The sequence below is a fragment of the Penicillium subrubescens genome (genome assembly GCF_028828155.1).
Source record: "Penicillium subrubescens strain IBT 31985 chromosome Unknown utg000007l_segment0_segment0, whole genome shotgun sequence".
Taxonomy (NCBI): domain Eukaryota; kingdom Fungi; phylum Ascomycota; class Eurotiomycetes; order Eurotiales; family Aspergillaceae; genus Penicillium; species Penicillium subrubescens.
Window position 1 is genome coordinate 548,972 of NW_026643157.1, and position 22,913 is coordinate 571,884.

General features: G+C 48.2%; 12 protein-coding genes across 12 annotated transcripts; 9 read left to right on the forward strand and 3 right to left on the reverse strand.

Annotated features, from left to right (window-relative positions):
* Positions 1 to 68: 68 nt before the first annotated feature.
* N7473_009950 (NAD(P)-dependent oxidoreductase) lies at positions 69 to 1,263 on the reverse strand (the record flags this gene model as incomplete). The annotated part of the gene is made up of 5 exons (XM_057155889.1): positions 69 to 327; positions 382 to 519; positions 596 to 927; positions 984 to 1,172; positions 1,246 to 1,263. The coding sequence occupies 5 exons, from the start codon at positions 1,261 to 1,263 to the stop codon at positions 69 to 71; spliced, it is 936 nt and encodes a 311-aa protein (XP_057004544.1).
* Positions 1,264 to 1,975: 712 nt separating this feature from the next.
* N7473_009951 (actin-related protein 2) lies at positions 1,976 to 3,969 on the forward strand. Its single transcript, XM_057155890.1, has 7 exons — positions 1,976 to 2,109; positions 2,174 to 2,220; positions 2,283 to 2,426; positions 2,546 to 2,771; positions 2,847 to 3,412; positions 3,474 to 3,551; positions 3,614 to 3,969. Exons 1-7 carry the CDS (start codon positions 2,091 to 2,093, stop codon positions 3,698 to 3,700), a joined length of 1,167 nt encoding a protein of 388 aa, XP_057004545.1. The 5' UTR covers positions 1,976 to 2,090; the 3' UTR covers positions 3,701 to 3,969.
* Positions 3,970 to 5,564: 1,595 nt separating this feature from the next.
* N7473_009952 (uncharacterized protein) lies at positions 5,565 to 5,777 on the forward strand (the record flags this gene model as incomplete). Its single annotated transcript, XM_057155891.1, has 1 exon — positions 5,565 to 5,777. One exon carries the CDS (start codon positions 5,565 to 5,567, stop codon positions 5,775 to 5,777), a length of 213 nt encoding a protein of 70 aa, XP_057004546.1.
* Positions 5,778 to 5,894: 117 nt separating this feature from the next.
* N7473_009953 (uncharacterized protein) lies at positions 5,895 to 6,230 on the forward strand (the record flags this gene model as incomplete). Its single annotated transcript, XM_057155892.1, has 1 exon — positions 5,895 to 6,230. One exon carries the CDS (start codon positions 5,895 to 5,897, stop codon positions 6,228 to 6,230), a length of 336 nt encoding a protein of 111 aa, XP_057004547.1.
* An 816-nt stretch (positions 6,231 to 7,046) lies between these two features.
* Positions 7,047 to 8,351, forward strand: N7473_009954 (uncharacterized protein; the record flags this gene model as incomplete). Its single annotated transcript, XM_057155893.1, has 1 exon — positions 7,047 to 8,351. The coding sequence occupies one exon, from the start codon at positions 7,047 to 7,049 to the stop codon at positions 8,349 to 8,351; it is 1,305 nt and encodes a 434-aa protein (XP_057004548.1).
* A 784-nt stretch (positions 8,352 to 9,135) lies between these two features.
* On the forward strand, positions 9,136 to 9,951 carry N7473_009955 (germin family protein; the record flags this gene model as incomplete). Its single annotated transcript, XM_057155894.1, has 3 exons — positions 9,136 to 9,275; positions 9,325 to 9,470; positions 9,524 to 9,951. The coding sequence occupies 3 exons, from the start codon at positions 9,136 to 9,138 to the stop codon at positions 9,949 to 9,951; spliced, it is 714 nt and encodes a 237-aa protein (XP_057004549.1).
* Positions 9,952 to 10,409: 458 nt separating this feature from the next.
* Positions 10,410 to 11,500, forward strand: N7473_009956 (oxidoreductase; the record flags this gene model as incomplete). Its single annotated transcript, XM_057155895.1, has 4 exons — positions 10,410 to 10,464; positions 10,518 to 10,956; positions 11,018 to 11,262; positions 11,313 to 11,500. The coding sequence occupies 4 exons, from the start codon at positions 10,410 to 10,412 to the stop codon at positions 11,498 to 11,500; spliced, it is 927 nt and encodes a 308-aa protein (XP_057004550.1).
* A 1,008-nt stretch (positions 11,501 to 12,508) lies between these two features.
* N7473_009957 (SDR family NAD(P)-dependent oxidoreductase) lies at positions 12,509 to 13,465 on the forward strand (the record flags this gene model as incomplete). The annotated part of the gene is made up of 2 exons (XM_057155896.1): positions 12,509 to 12,572; positions 12,642 to 13,465. 2 exons carry the CDS (start codon positions 12,509 to 12,511, stop codon positions 13,463 to 13,465), a joined length of 888 nt encoding a protein of 295 aa, XP_057004551.1.
* Positions 13,466 to 15,578: 2,113 nt separating this feature from the next.
* N7473_009958 (ester cyclase) lies at positions 15,579 to 16,004 on the forward strand (the record flags this gene model as incomplete). The annotated part of the gene is made up of 1 exon (XM_057155897.1): positions 15,579 to 16,004. One exon carries the CDS (start codon positions 15,579 to 15,581, stop codon positions 16,002 to 16,004), a length of 426 nt encoding a protein of 141 aa, XP_057004552.1.
* A 1,611-nt stretch (positions 16,005 to 17,615) lies between these two features.
* Positions 17,616 to 19,012, forward strand: N7473_009959 (MIP transporter; the record flags this gene model as incomplete). The annotated part of the gene is made up of 4 exons (XM_057155898.1): positions 17,616 to 18,104; positions 18,176 to 18,733; positions 18,806 to 18,876; positions 18,944 to 19,012. Exons 1-4 carry the CDS (start codon positions 17,828 to 17,830, stop codon positions 19,010 to 19,012), a joined length of 975 nt encoding a protein of 324 aa, XP_057004553.1. The 5' UTR covers positions 17,616 to 17,827.
* Positions 19,013 to 19,314: 302 nt separating this feature from the next.
* N7473_009960 (uncharacterized protein) lies at positions 19,315 to 20,276 on the reverse strand (the record flags this gene model as incomplete). The annotated part of the gene is made up of 2 exons (XM_057155899.1): positions 19,315 to 19,739; positions 19,793 to 20,276. The coding sequence occupies 2 exons, from the start codon at positions 20,274 to 20,276 to the stop codon at positions 19,315 to 19,317; spliced, it is 909 nt and encodes a 302-aa protein (XP_057004554.1).
* Positions 20,277 to 20,811: 535 nt separating this feature from the next.
* Positions 20,812 to 22,174, reverse strand: N7473_009961 (glycoside hydrolase family 130 protein; the record flags this gene model as incomplete). The annotated part of the gene is made up of 2 exons (XM_057155900.1): positions 20,812 to 21,205; positions 21,264 to 22,174. The coding sequence occupies 2 exons, from the start codon at positions 22,172 to 22,174 to the stop codon at positions 21,112 to 21,114; spliced, it is 1,005 nt and encodes a 334-aa protein (XP_057004555.1). The 3' UTR covers positions 20,812 to 21,111.
* Between the last annotated feature and the right edge of the window lie 739 nt (positions 22,175 to 22,913).

The window sequence follows — 22,913 nt, forward strand, 5'->3', positions numbered from 1 at the left end:
CTTGGAAGAAAGCAATATTACTCTATTGTACTAGCACAATTTTTCCTCGCACATCTCACACAGTTTGTCTACTCTTGCCGACTCTTCTCATTCCAGAATGGGAGCCCAGCCTGCTGTCGCAATGTTCCGTACATGGAGCTGCTGTCGAGGCACTCACCGGCATAATTGCGGGCCGCCTCCATATTCTTTCGGGCCAACTCAAGAGCAGGAAGCTTGACTCCATGCACCTCGGCCATGGACATCGCATGTCTGGCATCTTTGATAGCCAGAGACACGCCGAAACCGGGGCGTGCATCCAGAGGCGGTGCGTAAACCCCAGTAGTCAATCTAGTTCATGTTAAAATCAGGTTCTGAGAGTGCATAGGCTTCCAGGATACATACCTCTTAGAATATCCTCCAGCAACAGGACCAAAAGCCTCACCAATCAACTCTTCCATCGGACCTGTTCCAAGACCAGTCTTCTCAGCAAAAACCTGCGCCTCACCAACAGCCTCCATCATATTCACAGTAACAATATTTCTGCCAATGCACGTTAGCCTTCCCCAATCACAAAATCACTTTTCAATTTTCAGTTTTCACTTCATCCAAAACATACCCAGCAATCTTCAACAACGAAGCCTTAGTAGCATCCTCCCCACACTCAATAACCTTCCTCCCCATAACATCCTGAATAAGCGGCTTAACAACCTCAGTCGCACTCCCCGGCCCACCAATCGCAAACACCAACTTCCCATCAACAGCAATAGGATTCCCGCCAAAGACCGGCGCGGCCACGTACGAGGCTTGCTTAGCCTTGAGCTGGGCTACGGCCGAGCTGACGGTCTGCGGGTGAACAGTCGAGCAGTCTACGAAGATCTTATCTTTGAGGGAATTGCCTGAGCTGAGCGCGGATGAGATAAGGGTTTGGAGGACTGAGTCGTTGGATACCTGGGGATACGATTAGCGGAGTGATGGTTACGGTCTTGGTGTAGTGCGGAGCGTACCATGGTGAAAATGATTCCACAGCGGGATACGAGCTTGTCGAAGCTAGGCTCCGGGATACCACCGAGGGCCTGGAGAGGGCCGCCGCGAGACATGGTGCGGTTGGAGTAGAGTAGACTCAGGGCTTTTTTGGCTGCCAGGTGTCGCTGGAGGTTGTTAGCCATGGCGAGGCCCATGGACCCGAGGCCGTACTGTATATACATTAGCGATTGAGTCCTTCAAAGATGTGAACTTTTGATTGAGCAGGGTATATGTCATACATACCCAGCCGATTTGAGTCATTGTGTCTGCTGGTTGCTAATTGAGGTCGGGAAGGACCGTATTGATATTGGACTGCCTTGCTGACAGTAAGGTCCTCAGGTATAGCTTCTGAGGCTATTCAATGGCCCACAACAGAGATAGTTAAGCCAATTGACGTCAATTTAACAACAAACGGCGCGTAGAGGCTGCTTTGCTGCTTCATGCAGAAGGGAAGAGGGCGGAGCGTGTCCCTCTCCCGAGGGCATCGGAATCGGCCGATAGGAAGGGTGGACGTCTACCAAAGGGGCTAGTAGTTGCGTGCACTTAATAAATAATAAATAAGTCCAGATCGGGCCGATAATGTCTTTTCGGATGAAATTGAATTTAACTATTTCCGAGTATGTTCTAATTATCACGGTCTAGATTGCCTGCGTATCTCATAGGTGCAGGATGGCCGCCGACAGTAACTGGCGGTTCTGCCTCAGGCTGCAACATTGACGGACCAATAAAACCCACAATTTCAGTGGACTATACTTTCAGCATACAACAGATGATCTTTAATTACTCCGAATATGCCAAATTCAAGCTCTACAGGTTCGAATTGACTACTGTTGTTGACTCAGTCACGTCATGTAACAGGTGTGGCGCGCACCCCATTGAACCCCCAAATGCGGGGAGCGGAAGAGGTACGGTACGGTCACGTAAATAACGATGATGATGCCCAGGCGACAGTAACTCGACTTACCGACATCAACTCCAACCCCAACTCCTCCACCTCCGCGCCTCGACGCTCCTCCAATTGCCCTCGCTTTGGAGATAAGTGCATTTGATCCATTTTTGACGGCGCTTAACTTCCACATTCCTTCATCATGGCAGACGTGCCCATTGGTACCTCCCCTCACCCGGGACGACCGCGTGTCCCTTCCAGCTCCCTCAAGCTAACAGGCTGTAGTGCTCGACGGAGGAACCGGTTTCCTCAAGGTCGGATATGCTGGCCAGGTATGTCGCACACCCTTTCAACATGATTGGAGCATCTTATTGACTCCTTCGCTTTTCAATAGAACTTCCCAGAGCACCAGTTCCCCTCGATAGTGGGGCGGCCCATCTTGCGAACGGAGGAGCAGGCTGGCGACATTGTGGTCAAGGATATCATGTGTGGAGAGGAAGCTGCCGCCGCTCGATCCATGCTTCAGATCAGCTATCCGGTACGTCTGGCCTCGGATAGGGACTCTCTTGCCTTCGCCTTCGAATACCCCGCCCCCTCTCTCCGCAGGACAGGCAGGAACGTGTTGCTGACGATGGACCCTTTGCGGGGATGGTTTAGATGGAGAATGGTATTGTCAAGAAGTGGGATGACATGCAACACCTGTGGAATTACACCTTTTACGACAAGTTGAAGATTGATCCTACGGGACGGAAGATCCTCCTTACAGAGCCGCCCATGAACCCGCTCAAGAACCGCGAACAGATGGCCGAGGTCATGCTCGAGGGATACAACTTCGGAGGTGTCTATGTGGCGATCCAGGCAGTGCTGGCACTGTATGCCCAGGGTATGGAAGAATCGCTTGGGCGGGATAGCTCCGCAAGTTGCGAAACAAGGATGTGCTGATGGATTGGTATTTTAGGTCTGAGCAGTGGTGTTGTTGTGGACTCCGGTGACGGTGTGACACACATTATCCCCGTTTACGAGTCAACCGTCTTGAACCACCACATCAAGCGATTGGATGTGGCCGGCCGTGATGTCACCCGCAACCTGATTGCCCTTCTCCTGCGCCGCGGCTATGCGCTGAACCGAACCGCCGATTTCGAGACCGTCCGCCAGATCAAGGAGAAGCTCTGCTATGTTTCGTACGACCTCGAGTTGGACAAGAAGCTGTCTGAGGATACCACTGTTTTGGTCGAGTCTTACACCCTTCCCGACGGCCGTGTCATTCGTGTCGGCAGTGAGCGGTTCGAAGCCCCCGAGTGTCTCTTCCAACCCCACCTGGTGGATGTTGATCAGCCCGGTATGGCTGAGCTGCTCTTCAACACCATTCAAGGCACCGATGTCGATATTCGATCCAGTCTATACAAGGCTGTTGTGCTTAGCGGTGGTAGCAGCATGTACCCCGGTCTGCCTTCGCGATTGGAGAAGGAGCTGAAGCAGCTCTGGCTCACCCGAGTCCTGGGCGGCAACCCAGAGCGTCTGAACGTATGTTTCAAGAAATGAGGCTGGTGAATCGAATCGTTTGTCAGAACTAACACCATTACAGAAATTCAAGGTCCGCATCGAAGACCCCCCTCGGCGGAGGCACATGGTCTTCCTGGGTGGTGCTGTCCTTGCCAACCTGGTACGTTACTGTTATCGTATTCTCTCACCTATCGAGCCAGAAGCTAATCCTTTCAACAACAGATCGCAGACAAGGACGACATGTGGGTATCCAAGCAGGAGTGGGAGGAACAAGGTGCTCGTGCGCTGGCCAAGCTTGGTCCCCGGTAAAGCAAAGCGATATGTACTTAGGCGGTTCTTATTTCTGGTTTGATTCATTTTCCTTCGCCCTCTTCCCGCATTGTCTGCAAGCCGCGTCGCCCGATTTCCACACCTCATCTCCTTTTTTTCTCACCCTCCTGGCCCGCCTTGTCGATATCCTTCCCATCAATCACGTTGTTTGCCGTGTCTCCTGCCTCCGATATAGTATTGTGCCTAGACTGGTCTGGTGCGGGTGGATCTAGGGCTTTGGCAGAAATGAAAGAAATGTTTTACTGAAATTGCAACTGGTTCCGTTAGGATGTAGTAATCGGAAAACTCTGCTAACATACATTCTGGCATCTAAAATAGAATGAATCTGGTTTGAACGTTTGAACCATGTATGATGTGGGCGCTGGCCCCCAAATCCGATGAGTTGTTAACTTCTAAGTTCAGGATACACGCCCAGATGGTATCGCAGAGCCACTTCGGTGGCTAACTAGAGCAAACCAGCGGATCAGGGTGAATGACCACGAGCAACTAATGCAGGGCAAAGTTTCGAAGTTGGCCCATTACTAGATTGACAACCCATTCGAAAAGGGTGAAAAAGGGTCCAGATTTCTTTTTAACTATGAGAGTCCCTCTAAGGAAGTTGGCCATGGCAACAGAAGCCTGCGGCCATTGTCGAACAAGCCTCTTCTACTCGAACCCAACGAGGGGTTTACAATTGACAGCCAGCCAGAGATGCGACAAAAGAACTCAGAAAAGGAGAAAGAAGATCAGAAATATGGATGGCGGCCCGGTTATCTTCAGCGACGTGTTTTGATTGCATTTATCGTGGTATTCTGCGCCGTCATTGCAGCTCTAGAAGTCCTCAACCATATCTCCCAAGTCAACTACAGGATTGCATCGTTTAATAGTCGACATTATGCTTGGATGTATGGTCCAACTGCCATCCTTACAGTCATCGCTGCGTTGTGGTCCCGCGTGGAATTTCAAGCGAAGCAATATGCTCCATGGCAGGCAATGCAAGAAGGGCCAACCGAGGCTAGCCAGAGTGTGCTGTTGGACTATCTCTCGCCCATGCAGCCAGTTGCCTTGTTCAAAGCTTTCAGGAACAGGAACCTTGTTGTCTTTTCCTCGATTTCGTGCTCTTTGTTTCTGAGTCTTGCTCTAGTCCTCTCTACTGGCCTGTTTGCTTTACGAGAGGATCAAATTCAACGGAATGGGGTAGAGATACAGCTACTTGATACCTTCCTTTCGGGAGATATTTGGCATTGCCCGATTCATTCTTCGGAACACGATACCGTATTCCCGCTGGACCTATGAGGAACTTGCATTCCAAAAGCCCAGTTTCAACGAAACCACAGCTTCCAACTCTTCAGCCGGGTCATATATTGACATCTGGGTACTTCCTCTACGAGAGGCACCAGTTTGTCAATTGCAGGCAGGCTCTCGGGTCAATTACACATTTGATGACTTCAAATCATCGGCCGACTCAATATACCGAGCCCTGCGTATCACTGCTCCTCGCGTACGTTGCAACCTTTATTCAGACTACCAATTCGTCGATCCGGGGACAACCCAAGATACTGCCGTTCTGAGAAAAGGCAACGGAACCTTTGGCTCAGCAGCCATGCGGATGTGCTCCGTTGCAGATGAATCCAAGTCAGAGCGGGAATGGGCGTATGCCGTGACGTCCTATGTCTAGGGTCACTCTAAAAACGGCACCGTGCAGATTATTGCAAGTTTGGTTTTTGCTGCGGCAGCTAGAGTTGTCAATACTTGGACGCGTTTCAAACTACCGCATTTTGATATACCCGACGACCATCCTCCGAAGCCAGATGAGTCGTCCGCCACTTTGGCCGTCGATCAATTTGTACCTATCGCAGACATCATGTCCACCCATGCGGATGGAACCGCTTCAAGCACCTTGGATCCTTTCTTTCAGGCATTGACGGATGAAAGATATGCTATCCCTGAGGAGAATCTCGCAAATGCCAAGGACGTTGATAAAGTCGTGAAGGCCATCAAGTTTGAAAGCAATATCATGACGGCACAGGGATTCAATTGTACATGCACAGCGACTATCGCCCACAACGTTTCATAATCAGGCGATATCATTTTCTCCAATCGTCGAAGGCTTTTCCAAGACACTGTCTCTACAAGAGCGCTCGAGGCGCTTCTTGCGTCCATAGTGATCCTTGGAATCTTGGGCTCTATCCTCATGAACACGGATCATATCCTACCCAAAAACCGCAGCAGCATTGCAGCAGTTACGAGTCTACTAGCGGAGTCAAACTTCCTCCGGTGGTTTCAGTTTACCGAGATGAATTCTAATGACATTGCGATTGGGCGCGAATTCTTTGCGGGGTATCGGTTCTTTATAGGCCGACCAAGCGATTCTTCTGACAAGAGCTCCTCGTCATCTAAGGTCTCCAAAAATCTGGATGACTTCACGATACATGTTGTCGATCCTACAAAAAAGAATGGGGTTGTTGACACCGAGCCTTTTGAACCGGTGGGTATTGAAACGAACAAATCCACGCAGATTACTCCGTAGTAGAGCTAAGAAGGCTTGACGTTGTACTCGGCAATTGCTGACCGATTACGCCAAGAAGTCTAATTAGGCTCTGACTCTTCCAAATGCGTTATTCCAAATCATCAGCTCAAGTGGGGCTGGAGCCGACTGAGCCGTTGCTCAGCCTCGTATCTGGCGAGTCAAAAGCTCTAAGAAGAATTAGTTTGAAAGAGCGAGCCTGCGTCTTTAAAAAGGGTCCTCGAGGCTTTAAAACGAATACGCACATAATTTCTCCGAGAAGCCACAGCGCCGTCAGTGCGACAATCCTTCCTTCGGACATTGTACCACGCAATCGGTTGACCATATGCCTGCCGATACGACCCGATCGGACCTGCAGGCGACAGGCCTTAGGGTCCGAAGAGCACACGCAAAATCTAGGAATGGGTGCCTGAGATGCAAACAACAGCGCAAGAAGGTCGGTCCTACATGCTTCTATTAAGATGAATATGCTCCTGACGCTCTTATTGTATTATCCAGTGCGACGAGTCGAGACCAAGCTGCTCTAGATGTTCGAAGCATGGATATAGTTGTCGATATCAAGGTCCCACAAGTGACTCCATCTCATCGGATGAACATGATCTTCCTCCTCGATCTGTGGCTGCTTTAAAAGTCCCTGTAAATTGGGGGGCTGCTTTTAGTGGCTCAGAAGGGCCAATTACACCTACGGGCGATCGACTCTCGATCTCTGGCTCTTTACTGTGTCCCTCTCCGCATACATCGCCCTTCCCAATTTCTCCACAATCAAACATATATGAAGATCGACAATCACCAAATCCACAGCCTCGGTACATCCTTGATATGATAGAACTTGATCTATTGAGCCATTACCTTACGCACACCAGCAAGACCATCCCATTCGACGCTCTCGATCTTTACGCTCTTTCAATAGGAATACCAAATCTCGCTTTCAACAACAAGCCCGTGATGTCGTCTCTAATAGCTTTGGCAGCAGCATGCAAGTCTCATGACATTGTCAAACAATCCAAAACACCTCTGGATAGCGAGGTTTTGATTGAGGTTCAGAAATTACTTGAACTTGCCGAGTGCCATCACAGGGCTTCTCTGAAACATATTCAAGCCACCGTGTCTCACTCAGACTGGTATGATGATGTCCTCGCCAATGCAGCATTGATGGTCTTGTATGCCTCTGCTAGTCACTCCCTCAGAGTACATCTCGCAGTTACTGCAAAACAAAGAGGCCAGAGGCTCCCAACCGAGCTGCTCCCGCAACATTCACAATGGATCTCATTCACACGTGCTGCACATACAGCCTCCACGGCAATTCTCAAGAATGCCATGGATGCCTCAAATAGAAACCAGGTTATGAGCATCGAGGCGGTTTCTACACATTCAAGAAACAACTTAAGCGGTACGGACGTCTTGTCACCCCAGAATGGTCCATCGGAGCATACGGAGCGCTTATTTCTGCCACTGGTCGCATCGACTTATAGCCAAGCCCTTGGGAGACTGTCAGAGACAGCCGATTCTATATCAGCTCATGTGGGGAGAATAGCGTCTTTTGACTCGGACCTCCGAGAACTTGACGTATGCTTGAAGACTTTGCCTATTCTCAGGAAATGTGCGTCGGACGCCCTATCCAGAAGAGAATCTGGTGAAGCTCCCGAGAGCCCCCGACAGGAGGCCCCGTCTTTTGATGGATCCTCCAAAGTCTCGCCCTGGGTTGGCAAATACATGATTAGCGTAACATCCATGCAAGCGCCCATAGCACTCCGACGAACTATCATGTCCTTCTTGAACGAAGCCCCATCAGAATACCCCGGCATTATTCAGTCAATACTAGACTTGCCGATCGCAGAGGCGAGTCCTTTTGAGAATGGAATGGCTCGAGACGCACTAAATATTGATATTCCCCCGCTTAATGCGACGCAGCTATTAGCTATGGATATCTTTGCTCATTGGCTGGTTCTGGTGATGCTCTTGGATGGAGTGTGGTGGATTGGAGGCATTGGAGAATGGGAGTTGGGACAAGTGGTTTCATTAATGAAGACTCAGGAATTATTTCATCAAGTGCGGGATGATACAGAGACATGGTGGCCGCAAAGCATGTATATGGTTAAGCTAGAACTTGGATCATCTGTCTAGAGTTTAGATTTTTCGAATCCAATCAACTTTCGCTATTTGAAACCAGACTATAGTGAAACCAGACTATAGTGTCGTCGGACGCTCGTAGGACAGCGATTTTACATCACTTGCACAAAGGGAAAAATCTCGTAAATGCTTGAGGTCATCCCTGATGCTTGAGAATTATCTGTTAAAACGTGACGAAATAGTATTTAGCCATTTAAGCTAATGATGAACGGGTAATACAGTGCCAAGAGCCGCATACAGCCGCATGCCGATCCTCAGCCTCCCGTCAGCCTCCATCATGGTCGTATCTTGAATACGCTCGGGCTAAATCCCCAAATACGCTCGCCAAGACAATTCCCGCAACTGTGCCTAAGAACTAAGGTCTTTAATAGCCCAGCAAAACTTAATTTCTGGGCAGAAATGAACTTATATGGTCTGTCTCCTTGTGTAAGATACGACCCTGTGGATCATCCATATGAGCTAAATGTCATGAAGATGGCTCCTTGATGAGGCTGAGTCTCCCATCGACGGAATTCACCCATTAAATCCCTCTTCGCCAAGCACGTGAGGCTCAGTCTTCAGGAACCCAGGCAAAATATTTGGAATTTGAATAGCATATTTGGAATCTATGATGAAATGATGCTTCGAATATGAAAAGGGAGATTGATCAGGGCAGGTATATAAGGACCTATATCGCCTTCTCCTTTGATAATCCATCATCTGCAATCACCAGTTTCATAAATTCTTCTTCCTTTTGACATATTCGCAAAGAATAACCCATTGAATATCAAGAGTCACCATGCTTTCCAAATTTGCCTTCAGCTCCGTCCTTGCCCTTGCTCTCGTTCAGGCTCGTCCAACGGAGGCAGCACCTCACGCGATGCTCGGCCGATCAACGGCCGAACCAAGCTTGACGACTCAGTTGCGACTGGCAGATACGTAAGTTCTAAGACAGTCACTCAATGAAATCATATTGACAATTATTCAGCGCTGCCGACCGCTATGCGCTCCTGCCAACGGATGAAGATTTTGTCTATGACTTCAGCAAAAACCCTGCACTTCCATTGGCCGACGGCGAGAGCTTCCCGGCCCTTGTTGGTACTGGCTTATCCTTCAGTTATTCGCAGTTGCCAGGTATGATAGCTGTAGCCTGTCCGGGTTCTAAGTAATACTAACTAAAACAATAGGATGCGGTATGACCTTTGTCCATCTTCATCCTCGCGCTACCGAGATCTTCGCCATCGCCTCTGGCCGTATACACTCCGAAATGGTACCCGAGGGAGGTATCGTTGACTCCAAGGGTAATCAACGAGTTATCAAAGCAGAAATTGGCCCGGGCATGATGACCATCTATCCGGCCGGTTCATTCCACACCCAGGTGAATCCGGACTGTGAGGCTGCCAATTTCACCGCAGCTTTCAACTCGGAGGACACTGGAATGTCTTTGGTCGCGGACCAGACCTTTGCCTTTAGCGATGATATTATCGCGAGAACATTCGGAAAGTCTATTGCGGGTGAGGATATTGATAAAGTGAGACATGCTATTCCTAATGATTTGTTGATCATGGTCGAGGAGTGCTTGGCCAAGTGTGGTAAACAGAAGCGTCAAGTGTGATCAGCTCAGCATCGACACTTGGCAATATGCCTGCTCTTAGCTTAAGGGTCTAAGAGTCAACGAGGCAACAGCATGATCACTCACGTTCCTTGTTAGTACCTTGTGTATTTTTAGATTGATTTATAGAATCTAGATCTAATAGGGACTTCTTCAATACAAGTATTTGATTTCTTGGCGGTCTTTAATAGACCAAGGTGTCATTTGGTTGATGGTGGACCCACCCGTCCAACATAAGGTACATAAAATCTTGAAATTGACAGTGAAGTCCATATCCAAATTCACAGACGTCACGCTGACGAAAATAACTTCAATCTTGTATATTAAATTCAAATTGAAAGTGTCTCGCTCCTTTAATTTACTTAGGTTGTCAAACTTCAGCAAGGCTCGAACCGATATTTTTTCACCTTTCCTTCCATATCCATTCCTAATTACTTTTTGAACGTGGGCCATTCGCAACAATGCATAAATCAACTGAAAGAGGGGCTCAGGGCCCTCAGTCCCAATTCGAGCCTGGTGAGCTAATGGACTTTCTTTTGATTCAAGATCATATTGCTGATTTTGATCAGGTCACGAGGTCCCCGTTCAACATCTTGAGAAGCCTGGCTTGCAGAGCGAACTAGGAGATCCAAAGCCTACATCAACGCAGCTCCCAACCGAGGACAATGGATATCAAACTTACAAGGCGGCAGGCAAGCTCATAGACAAGAGGGCCATCATCACGGGCGGAGACTCTGGCATCGGGCGAGCCATTGCTATACTGTTCGCAATGGAAGGCGCCACCAGTTTAATTACATATCTACCCGAGGAAGAAACAGATGCGCAGGAAACAAAGCGACGCGTGGAGGAACTGGGACAGAAAATCCACCTCCTCGCCGTCGATCTGCGGGATAAGAAGAACTGCCAGAAGGTGGTCGATACGGCTCTTCAAACCATGGGTGGCATTGATACATTGGTGAACAACCATGGTTATCAAAATATGGTCGAGAATATCCAAGATCTGGATGAGTAAGTATCAACATTTGCTTGCCCTGCATTTGATGATAATCATACTCACGCCTTGGGACAGCGATCAATGGGAGCGTACATTCGACACCAACATCCACCCATTCTTCTATCTGTCGAAATACGCGCTTCCTCATATGAAGAAAGGCTCAACTATTATCAATTGCGCCTCGGTCAATGCGTACATTGGTCGACCGGATCTTCTCGACTATACATCCACCAAAGGAGCGATCGTGGCCTTTACAAGAGGTCTCTCCAACCAGCAGGTCAAAAACGGCATTCGAGTGAACTGCGTCTGCCCTGGACCAAGTATGTCAAATCCATTCCCTCGATGTGATCCTTCACTAACGCACCATAAGTTTGGACCCCTCTGATTCCTGCTACTATGAATACTTCTGCGCAGGAGCAGTTTAGTGGGTCCCCTATGGGTCGTCCGGGCCAGCCTAGTGAGGTTGCGACATGTTTCGTATTCCTTGCCAGCCAGGATAGTAGCTTTATCTCTGGCCAGTCTTTGCACCCTAATGGTGGGGTTGTTGTGAACGGCTGAGGTATGGGAGAGATATGACGAGATGTACATGACATCCTATGTCAAGTTAATGGTAGACCCATTGTAACCATTTTGGAAGCATATACTGGGCCTGTTGTAATTTAATACGCATTTGACTAATTTTCAAATTGTTTTCTTGATTGCTTAGACTGTACTCTCTTTGATGCTGTCAAATGAAACTGGTTGCGCGGTTGACTTCACTATGACGTAATTTAGATCTGAAATCAAAACTGAACATCGAGATTTTTCTCCACATTCCTCCGTGACGTTAGAAAGATGTTAAGAGTAATTCTTTGGTTATTTATTTCTTGACATTGTTTTCTCTCTAAATCCGACCTGGCAAAGATACCGTGGAATCACAGGCTTGGTTATCAGGAAACGAGGGTAGGATGGGAAACATGCCTTGATACGATAAAACTTGAATTTGGCCTCGAGTTCAAATTCCAGTGCTGGCATCTCAAGTAGGCTGTCGCCTAAGGTCATTAATGACCGGCAGATGTGTAAATTTGATCTGAATCTGTTTTTTGCTCCCGCTCAATTGCCTAGACCCTTACTCTTGTTCCTAGATGCCTTTCTAGTTTGATCGTCCGAGCTTAATGGAATAGTTTAACTCTCTTGAATTGTTTCAAAACCCATATTCTGGGCCGACGTCACACCGCAGATTCATTAGCAATAATCTTGACCCGATGAGGCCCACTGAACTAATATCTTTGCAGAAACCTGAATGTGTTACATCTAGCAGGCTGGGACCCGATCAATCCCATAATTCTATACCTAGGTATAAATCACACAGGCTGACTGTCATAATGAAGTCAGGGATTGAAAGGTGATGGGGGTCATAGTGGAGCCGAGCTACCTTTGATCCCTGTCGAAGAATCTGCAGTTCCGCCAATAAGAATGTACAGCGGAGGGCTTGATTATGATATAAGTTAGCTCTCCAATCCCTTCAGCAGTAATATTAATTCTCTAGTTTCGTATTATCTCAGTTTGATTTCAATACACACCAAAATGTCGTCCCAAGTCAATAATGATAGCTTCAAGCTTGAGAACCTCTTCGGCATGAAGGGCAAGGGTATGTGCATACCAAATTCCTTAGGAGTCCCACATCTCCCATGAATTTATCTAACACATGGTGAAACAGTTGCCCTCATCACCGGTGGCGGATCAGGCATTGGTCTAATGGCCACTCAATCTCTCGCAGTGAACGGTGCGAAGGTCTACATCACCGGCCGTACTAAAGAGAAGCTCGACCGTGTAGTTGAGCTCTACGGGAAGGATATTCCCGGCGAGATCATTGCCATTCCTGCCGATGTCACTTCGAAGGAGTCAATCCAGAATCTAGTTGACGAGATCTCCTCCAAGGAATCTAAACTGCACATCCTTATCAACAATGCCGGTATTAGTTCTGCAAAGCAGAACACTGACCATGAAGATCCCCAAAAGCTCCAACAAGAACTATTCCACAATACAAGCAAAGTCAGCGATTGGGAAGATGTCATGCGAACCAATGTGATGCAGCTATTCTTCGTCACTACCGCCTTCCTCCCCTTGCTCAGTAAGGGTACTGAGGATACACCTGCGTGGTCTAGCACGGTGATCAACATTTCGTCGATCTCCGGTATCATCAAAGCGTCGCAGCATCATTTCGCTTACAATGCAAGCAAGGCTGCCGCCATTCACCTCACCAAAATGCTCGCTCATGAGATCGCTGACTCGGGTTTGAAGATCCGAGTGAACAATATCGCTCCTGGAGTCTTCCCTTCGGAAATGACTGCCAAGGAGAGTGATGATAAGCAGAAGAGCGAGCTTTCAAAAGAGAAGTACGAGAGTAAGGTTCCTGCCGGGCGACCTGGAAAAGATGAGGATATGGCTGGAGCTGTGCTTTTCACTGTTTCAAATCAATATCTGAACGGGCAGACCATCGTCGTTGATGGTGGTTATGTACTAGCGACTGGGTCAGTCTAACTCGGCAGTGTAAATATACTGCAGCAAAATTTCCAAATAGTCGAAGAAAATATATTGTCAGGTTCTCCTCTTCTGGGCGCTTGTTTGTAGTGCATACTGTAATGAATGACACGTTAAAAAACTCGAATCCGCAGCATTTCTTTTCTAAAGTAGTTGACAAGTATTGCATTCCTTGTTGTCAGAGGCATGGATGGCTCTTAACATGCTTAGGTCGGTTATACCCTTTCCGGCCGAGGCCAAACCTAAAACATGCCGAGTGGTAATCATCAGCCACCAACTATGGTAAGCCTTACTAAAATCTTACCTGACAGTGCGTCCCAAAGCTGTTGCAACAGCCTCCACTCTTCGAGTGATTCTCTAGTACGCCAAGAGACACTAGTCCTTACTAGGAATGAACCCGGATTATTAATATTCCTGTATCAGTCTCAATACCATGACTTACTCTTATTAAAATACGATGCTTTGTCTCGCAACCGTATGGGTGATCTAATAGAACTATAACTTTCCATGGCAATGCAAACAAGTCAAACACCAGAGCTGGGGAGTGCCTCGAGAATCTGGCGAGCTGTCACTTCCCTCGCCACTCCCAGGTCCGAGTGATAGACTGGGGGCTGCTTAATATCGCTGTAGAAGAATATACCGAATAGCAGCAATCACGATTGAGCAATGTGACTTTTAGGAAGAACATCAACAAAGCACGCGATATAACCCTCGAAAATTGTCTCGACCTTATACACATTTATGAGGATCAAGACCCAGGTTTCTGTCAAACACGGTGTGAAAGTAGGCGCCGCCCGGCGGTTCGTTCGTGACATCGGCCTTTGGGTGAAACGACGCAACCTGCAACTTGCAACAAAAACATTCATTTAGTCTAGATATTTTAGGTACTGTGATTAGAGAACAGCCTACACAAGCATACTTCATTATCCCTTTGCACGGGTTCCGGATGAACAGTAATTTCTTTTGGCTGTCGTAATGTCCGTACGAAAACAAGAGAACGATGAGTACTACCAGCTTTGTGATCGAGAGACAGCCATCCGAACCTATTGCTTAAGATGCTAAGGGCAGGATCTACGACGAGGATCCACCTGGCTGTATTCACTACTTCACAGAATAGCGTGTCACTGTCAACAACAAGGCTGTGGTGAAGGACACGGAAGAAGACCTAGCTACTAACGGAGGGCCAGGTAAGACAAATGCAAGATGGGTAGACTACTTTAGTGACGCTGTGAGTAGGAGGGTCAATCAGCCAAATAAGACTGGATTATTCCGCGAAAATCCACCTATAGGATCTTTAAATTGGCAGGTTGTGAGCTTCAACAATATCCATCAATTACGGCTAGCATATAGATTAGCTGAGGCTTAGTAAACTGTTCCTATTGATAACTATAACTAGGTAAGTTATTACTAGGCTAGCGGCACTATGTGCAAAGTTTGCAAACTGTACAAGCATACCAAACAGCGGCGCGGTTGCCGGGAATTCCGGGTTATAATGTGCGTTCCAAGTATAGCCGTGATAAGAAAGGCGAAATTTTGCGTTTATGCATGCTATGCAAAACATACAAACATACAAACACTAGAGCCAAGACCGGGAATTCCGAGCTGCCGCACTCTTATTAGCTAAACTACCTTTCCGAGAAGGCAAATCTTACACTGATTCATCCTGTGCAAACATCAATAACCTAAAAATCTATTTTCCCGATATACGCATCATACTTTTGAACACGTGAGTTCAGGATATAAGTATGCCTCGATTTCCAGAAACCCTCCAAGACACAACCGATAAATTTACTTGAAACTCAAACCTATTGCAAGCCAAGGTAAATTCCCACCGCCCTAATACCTATTGCCCGTTTCCCCCCCCCCCCGGCGGTGCCTTCGAAGAAGTCTAAATTTCAATCCACAACCTTTGGATTCAGACCGAACCGATTGTGCTAGCTAAAGTCGCCGGGAGGTAGTTATTTCGTGTTTCCTAATTTTTGGTCCCAGAAGTTTGGCCAAGACAAGAGATTTCTACTTCCTTCCACTTGGTCAGATCGGAACCACTACAAGTGAGTCAAGATGGGAGTCATTGTTTTGTTAAAAAAATCTTAACGTATCCTCAAGCAGCAAAATGGCTCGCACCCTATTACAAAGGATGGAACGATTCGTTGAGTTCATCAATTCAGGCGATGAAACTATCGGACAAGAGGTGGTTTCCGAGTCAGCCGTGTTCCACGTTCCGTTTTCGGATACCCCACTGCAAGGATTGCCTGGATACATGCAAATTCTCGGCATGATGCGCTCGGCCTTTCCAGATATCCAGTGGACACTTGACGATACAGTCATCGAGGACAATAGAGTTGTAGCGCAGTTTACTCTGCGTGGAACTCAAGAAGGCGAATTCTTTGGTGCTCCGGCTTCTGGAAAGAAAATCCAGGCACGAGCTATGAACATCTATCGATTCACAAATGGAAAGATTGTGGAGGAGACCGGGTTGCCTGATTTGTTTGGGATAATGCTGCAAATTGGGGCCGTGAGCCCACCGGTTGCTCGTTAGGCGATGGACATGGTGCTTCAGGAATATCACTTTGCGACACAACATTTTACAATACTAAGTGTGTACCTACTGGTAATATGGATACAGATGGCATAGGGCGATATGACTAGCATAAATACATTGACAGTCCTTCTCTATCACGGTAAATTATGTGGCGAGGTAGCTGTAATGGGATCTAGGACGCGGGGCGGATAGCGAATCATGTTCTAATGTTTTCAGTCTCTTGTGACTAGGAAATAGTGAAAAACTATAAAGGCTCTTCTAATGCTAAAGGTTGCAAACTCATCCCATAGGAATACAACTATATCTCCGAGGTAGACGCCGGGTTTCTCAGGTAGGTGATCACGCTATTTCTCCTTTACGACCAGGCCAGCGTGCCGTAATTGTCCCTCTGCACTTTTCTCCCTCGCACCAACGACGTCAACACACTACTCGAGGAAGTTATCGAATCCTTAATCCGGATTATCTTCGTAGAATTGCCAGTTCCGCCGGATAAAGGCCTTGAGCTTAGCAAAGAACTCCTCAATCGGATTTAAATCCGGAGAATATAGAGGCAAATACACTAGCTTTACGCTAGCTTCTAAGCATATCTGTTCAATTCGGTACGAGTGATGAAAGGATGCGTTATCCATAACTAATACGGACTTCGGCTCGGGCCATTTCCCATAGTGCTGGAGAAGCTGCTCGATAAAACCCTTAAAGACAGACGCGTCAGTTGAACCTTGAAATACTCGCGAGAGAACAATGCTATCTTGTGTATATGCAGGCAGTATCTGATTTTACGTTGATCACGATGAAATTTCGACACTTAACCTGGTGCGGTACTAAGTAGGGACTAACCCGTTCGCCTAAAGCCTATCCTCTTATCATATCCAGATTTACTCGCATAAACTAGGTGGTAGGACTGGAAGTCTGAGATAAAGTAATGGTACTCGTCCCGAAGGTCCAGGTTGCTTTGTGTGGCCATCTGCTCGAAAAGCCTGCCTTGTACCTGGACGAGATAGCGATTTTTCTGTGGGACGAATTCGCTCTTCGAGCCAACAAATCGAGCATCAGCCGCGCCCTTAAGTCCAAAGGCTGGTCAAAAAAGGCTGCCCGGGTTGAGGCCCGAGAGCGCCTCGAGAATGACTGGAGTGATACTAGGGGGTCGTCCGCCTTTATGTGGCGGTGCTTTGACGCTGCTAACATCTGTATATTAGAAGAGATCCTCGAGATAGTACTCCTATGGCAACCAGCAGCCTGTGCCATGTCAGGTACTAATAGATAGTTCGCTACTGTGGATCATGTCGTAGATAAGCTCATGCTTGGAAGGAGCTAGGTTTGGAGCCATCTTTGGTTGGACCACTCGTGATTAATTGTTCAGTGTGCCTCGCGAGGAAGGCTGTTGTGGAGGAGGAGTGTCGAGGTGTCAGACGTATTGAATTTACAAGCGAATACGTGTCTAAAATTAGTAGATAATCTATGTATGAAGCAATACACACGAAACATGCAGGGGCACTCCGGAAGAACTCCCAATAGAGACTAGTGTATCTTGGCGTAGGGGCAGGAAAGTCAATCGAAGAGTGTAGGTGGTCGCACCAGTTTCGGAACGCACTGTACCCACTCAGATCACCCATCGCGATCTCTTTTGAGACAACAGTCTCACCCCCAAGCCGGGTACTTCCCTAAGACCAGGGATCCTTGAAGCATTGAGGCTTCAATTCTTAGTTTTTGCCCTCAATTTTTTCGGCATTACCACATCTGTTCATAATACTGCGTCACCCGAGCCGCAGCAACCCCCACAAAAGTGATCTAGCAGTCATTCACATAAACTGCCCACAATCATGGCTCTCTCTCCAGAACAGACGCGCCGAAGCTATCAATTAGACGTGGAGCAGCCGGCAGTCTACGAGATGTCGCGCCTCAAACCAGTTATCCAGCCCTTCGCTGGAAGAATTGGCGGTAACCAGGAAATAGTCGTTGATCGCAGTGATCCCCAAAATGCAGATTTGCTCAAGAAAATTCCCGATGCGGCGCCTTTGATGTCGCTCCGCGAAGGAATTGACTTGCGCGGCTTTTTGGATTTGGATTTGTGGCGATTCGGCTTCATTGAGATGATGGGTATGTAACGTGGATGCCTTCTTACCACGATCACGATTTAAGCAGTGAAGCTACTGATCTAATTGTATCAGGTACCATGCTAATGGTCTTCGTGACGGCCTGGGTCGCTGTGCGTCCACCTGGGTCATCCAATTTCGTGCCATCTTCTGCATCCGGTGTCTTCTCTACAACGACGTTCCTCGGCCCTCTATTCGGGGGTATCAGCAATTGGTTCTTTCTGACGCTATTCATCTTCTCCTTCTCCAACGTCAGCGGTAGTCACCTCAACCCGACTATTTCAATCGCCACGTTCTTCGCACGTCTAATTTCATTCCCTCGAATGGTCATTTATGTGCTCGGCCAGACACTCGGCGGCGCCCTCGCGGGCTTTATTCTCCGCAAGGCGTACGGATCTAGAGACTTTACCTGCGGAGGCTGCGCAATTGACCAATCATTGGTCCCTGTAGATGAAGCCTTCCTCTTGGAATTCATTTTCACCTTAATTCTCATCTTTCTGTCCTTTGGAGTGGGATTGGACCCCCGGCAAGGGAAAATTTATGGAGCTGCGTTGTCGCCGTTTCTGGTCGGAATGGTACTTGGAACGTTGAGCTGGGGCTCATCGTTTGTGCGAGGCGGGTTTGCTGGTGCTTGTAAGTCTCAACCGAAAAATCTCTCGGAAGAAAGGATATCGCTATGCAATTGTCTCACACTCCTTTTGGCAGCTATGAACCCTGCTCGGTGCTTTGGTGTCTATGTGGCCACGTCATTTCCGTCGTATCATTGGATACACTGGGTAAGCCGACAAACTTCCATGACGATGGACATTTTCTCCATTGAAATTCATACTTATTCTTGTTCAGGTCGGACCAATTGTTGCATCTGTGGCGCACGGAATCGTCTACTATGTGGCACCTCCTTGGGGGCATTGAGTACGCTAAAACAACCTGTCTTGGTTTCGAGGTTGTAGCGAACGAGGTCAGAATATCGAAGAGAATATAACGAGTTGTGGAAGGCTATAACCGATCAACTCCTATACACGTTTCGCATGCAATACCGAAAACTGCAATGGTTACCAAAAGGGCCCTTTTTCACATTTCACGGGCGAAAAAGCCGTCAGCACGGCAAAGTATGGAAGGTATATAGACAGCTTGAGGCAATAAAACACCGAAAAATAATGCAAAAGTACCAATCCAAAACGCAGAGAAAACGAAAATGCAAAAAGTAGCGTAATCTACGACTCAATAGCTCCAGGAGAAACAGCCAGAATAACCGCCAACGCCGCAATGATCAGCGCCGCCGCGACAAATGCGGTCAAAGCAATACTTCCTCGACTCGCAGGAAACTTGCCACGGACAATCCAGTACTGGCTTTCAAAGTAGCGGTGGAAGCCTATTATGAGGATGAGAATAGAGACACCGATGAACGTGGAGCCGAGGGGTTTGCCGACACTGCGGAGGCGAGAGGATGCCGAGGTGACATGAATAGAAGATGAGGAGAATTGAGAAGGGAGTATATCGGGGTGTCCTGGAGATGTAACATCAAGACCGAATGCATTTTTAGTGGCTGCCGTGTTATTGAGACGGAAGAGCTGGGTGACGGCGATACCGATGGAAGCGAAGGCAAGGGATGTGCGCATCCAAGCTAAAAAGGTCCGCTCTATAGACTTGGATTAGACTTGACTGCAGAATCGTGAGAGCCTAGTGCCATACCTAAGGCTAGGTGATCGCGGGCAACGCTGCCCTTGTTCTCGAGCTCGAGAGCCCCGAACCGATCTACAAATCGGCTATATCGAGATTGATGTGGTTCGTCGTGTTGGTTATGTTGATGTGAACATGAACAGTTGCCGCCGTTATTGCCGTTATCAGGCACTGGAGCGCTCTGCTTATCATTGCTTGTTGGCCCGGACGCCGCGCTAGACAAATTGGGCGCTTGTGTGGCCCCGTAGTTACGCGTCGAGGCACCAGCCTCATCAAAGACGGCGGTAGACTCGTTGGACTGATGTCTGTGAGACCGTGGGGTCCCAGCATACTTCCGGGACGAAAAGCTTGAGTGGGACCGGCTGCTGCCAAAGGAAGATGACAGGGCCGAATCTACATGGGTGGGCGAACGTGACGAGGAATCGTGGATATCTTGGGCTTCCCCAGAGTCGCGAGGACCTGTCGGAGTCGTCGCCGATGACTCAAAAGTATTCATGATGACGTGCTCATGTCCTATTCGGTCACTTAAATGATCTGTCCAATAGTTTGTGCGAGATTTCCAGAGTCCATGCAGCACGGGGCCGCAGGCACGGTTGGGGGGGGGGCGGGAGCAGAGCAAGGAATGTGGCCCGGTGTTTGGTGAGAGAGACACCCCAAGAATTGCAGATAGGGTGAAAATGGCCTTCTGAGGCTATTGACCTGGCTCAGCTAGATTCTCTTTGACTCAGTCGCTCCCATTCAGCTGGCAGCCATCATGTGCACAGTCACGGCCCTCGTATGACAGAACAAAAGCAAAGAGCTGCGTCGATCGGTGGTTTTCCGGGGCCGAAGGAGATCACATGCTCCACCATGCTATTCCCCTTTCGGCCGGTGAGAAGGTCCCTTGCGAGAGTGGATCTGTCTTTTGATTGGCTGAAAAGTCACCGCTTCACTCTCCGCTCTTCTCTCCGCCCGGGTGCGGTCTGGCCTTTCTGCTGGACCCTTTGCTTTCATCTCGTCGGGCACTTCATCCTTCTTATATAAACTTCGGCATCAAAATTACTAGATCGTCATGATACGGGAATCTTTTTGTTTACTGAGGACTGGAATTGGCTCAAAGAATTGCCTCTTTGGAATTATGTTCATTGTCAAAAATCTAATTTATCGATGTCTTTGCTGTTCTTGTTGTACTTCATCGTCCGTACTCTGTGTGTCCATCCTGGATAACCATCTCCAATTGAAATTTTTGAATTTGCAAGAAATACAGCAATCCCAAGTACATTCGACTCAATTTTACTCGGGATTACACGAAAGAACAGTTACAGGCTATTGAAATCGGCCTCTGAACTCATCTAGGGCTGCACAGGAGTCTGGGCCACCGACAGGAACGCATCTCCAGCTCCAAAGTAAAGTAGCCACTTGCCCTTGAATTGCACCAAACCCTCACTGAAAATAAAGGTTTAGTACTTATCTTTCTTAGCGGATGTAGGTGCAGTCGACTTACCTGAACACGACATTATCAACTTGCCCGGTAATTTCCGTGGCGGTCGTGGGCTGCAAGATAGGAGTCTCGAGGCGTGCAATAGGAGGGCCCAGGGGAGAATTGGCCGGATCAATGAGCATCTGTCCAGTGCTATATTGACCAACTGCATAACCACCTACACCACCGGTAGCCATTCCATTGTAGATCTTCAACCACTTGCCGTCTCTTGTCTTGATAGGAGGCGGCCCACTCTCAGTCAAAGCTTGCTCCCACACGTTCATCAAAGGAGCGAACGGCTTTCCGTCGCCTGAGACTTCCCAGTGAATCAAGTCGGTCGAGTTTGCGGTATAGAGGTAGGTATCTCCAAATTGCATGTAGTAGTAACCATCAGGCTGGCGCTCATCAATGATAGCACCGCTTTTGGTCCAGCCGGGCGCGTTGGAACTAAAGTAGGTAACGGGTTCGCGCCAGTTGTACACAGTCTCGATGAAATCGGGTAAGATAGGACCATATTTCTTCCAGTTGACGAGATCGGTCGAGGTCGCAAGGCAAAGGCGGGCGACCTTGCCATCGTAGGCCGTGTAGGTCAGATAGAAGGTTCCATCGACGCGAACGACTCGGGGGTCCTCACATCCGCCCGGGGTCTCGTATGGTTCCGTGGGGGCGATAATGGGCTGGGAGTACCGAGTGAAACTATACCCATCACTGGACCAGGCAAGACCGATGCTAGACGTTTTCTGGGCATCCTGGGCTCGATAAAGGAGGAAGACCATGTCGTCCATCACGATGGCGCTCGGGTTATAGAGATATGCGGACTCCCAAGGGTGACTGGCATCAGGTCTCATAATAGGGTTGCCTGCATACTGCTCAAAGCCAAGCAGGGGGAAGTATGGTGCCGTGTAATTAACCTCATTCTGTCGCGATGCTGGCATGATCTTGGGGGGTTTGACGGAAGAGGCCGCTAGAGTTGTGACAGCCCGCAGTCCTAGCACAAGGACAGACTGAAATAAAAACCTCATCGGAAAGGAAGTTGAGGACTATGAAAAGAGACTAACAAATGATGCCTGCGATATGCTCTTTTCCAGATTCTCAACTAGGAGGCAAAAATGCCCTTTTATACTGCGGAGCTCGGTCATAGTCGTCTTCTTTAACGGTCAATTGAATTTCAGGGTAGAATGTCACCCACATTGTATCAAGATTATCAAGCGCGGGGTTAAACATTTACTAAGTCCCATATTTTGGTACCTGCACCTGATGATCTTTGCCATTTTGATGATGTTGGGGTGTTCGGCCGTGAGATCAGAGCGGGTAAAACGTCGGCGATGATCGAGAGGGCTCAAGCGCCTCCACAGCGATGGAAATTACCCCGCCAATTCCCCGATCAATGCTCATTGTGGAGTGGAGCTTCAACTGGAGTTGGTTGACTCTGCGATCAAATTTCCGAAGCTCTGGTTGACATTCATGGACCCACTAAGTTCTCATCGGTTCAAGGGGAAAACAACGGAGACGGAGGAAGAAATATTTGATTTGATGGAAGATACGTCGAGCAAAAAGCTGTCTATTTTGGAAGATTTTGGCAGGTACCAGGCCCACTTCGAGCGACCAGTAAACGAATGGGACTGTAAAATGGATAGAAGCGTTCATAATCATCAAGTTTTACATTGCCCACTT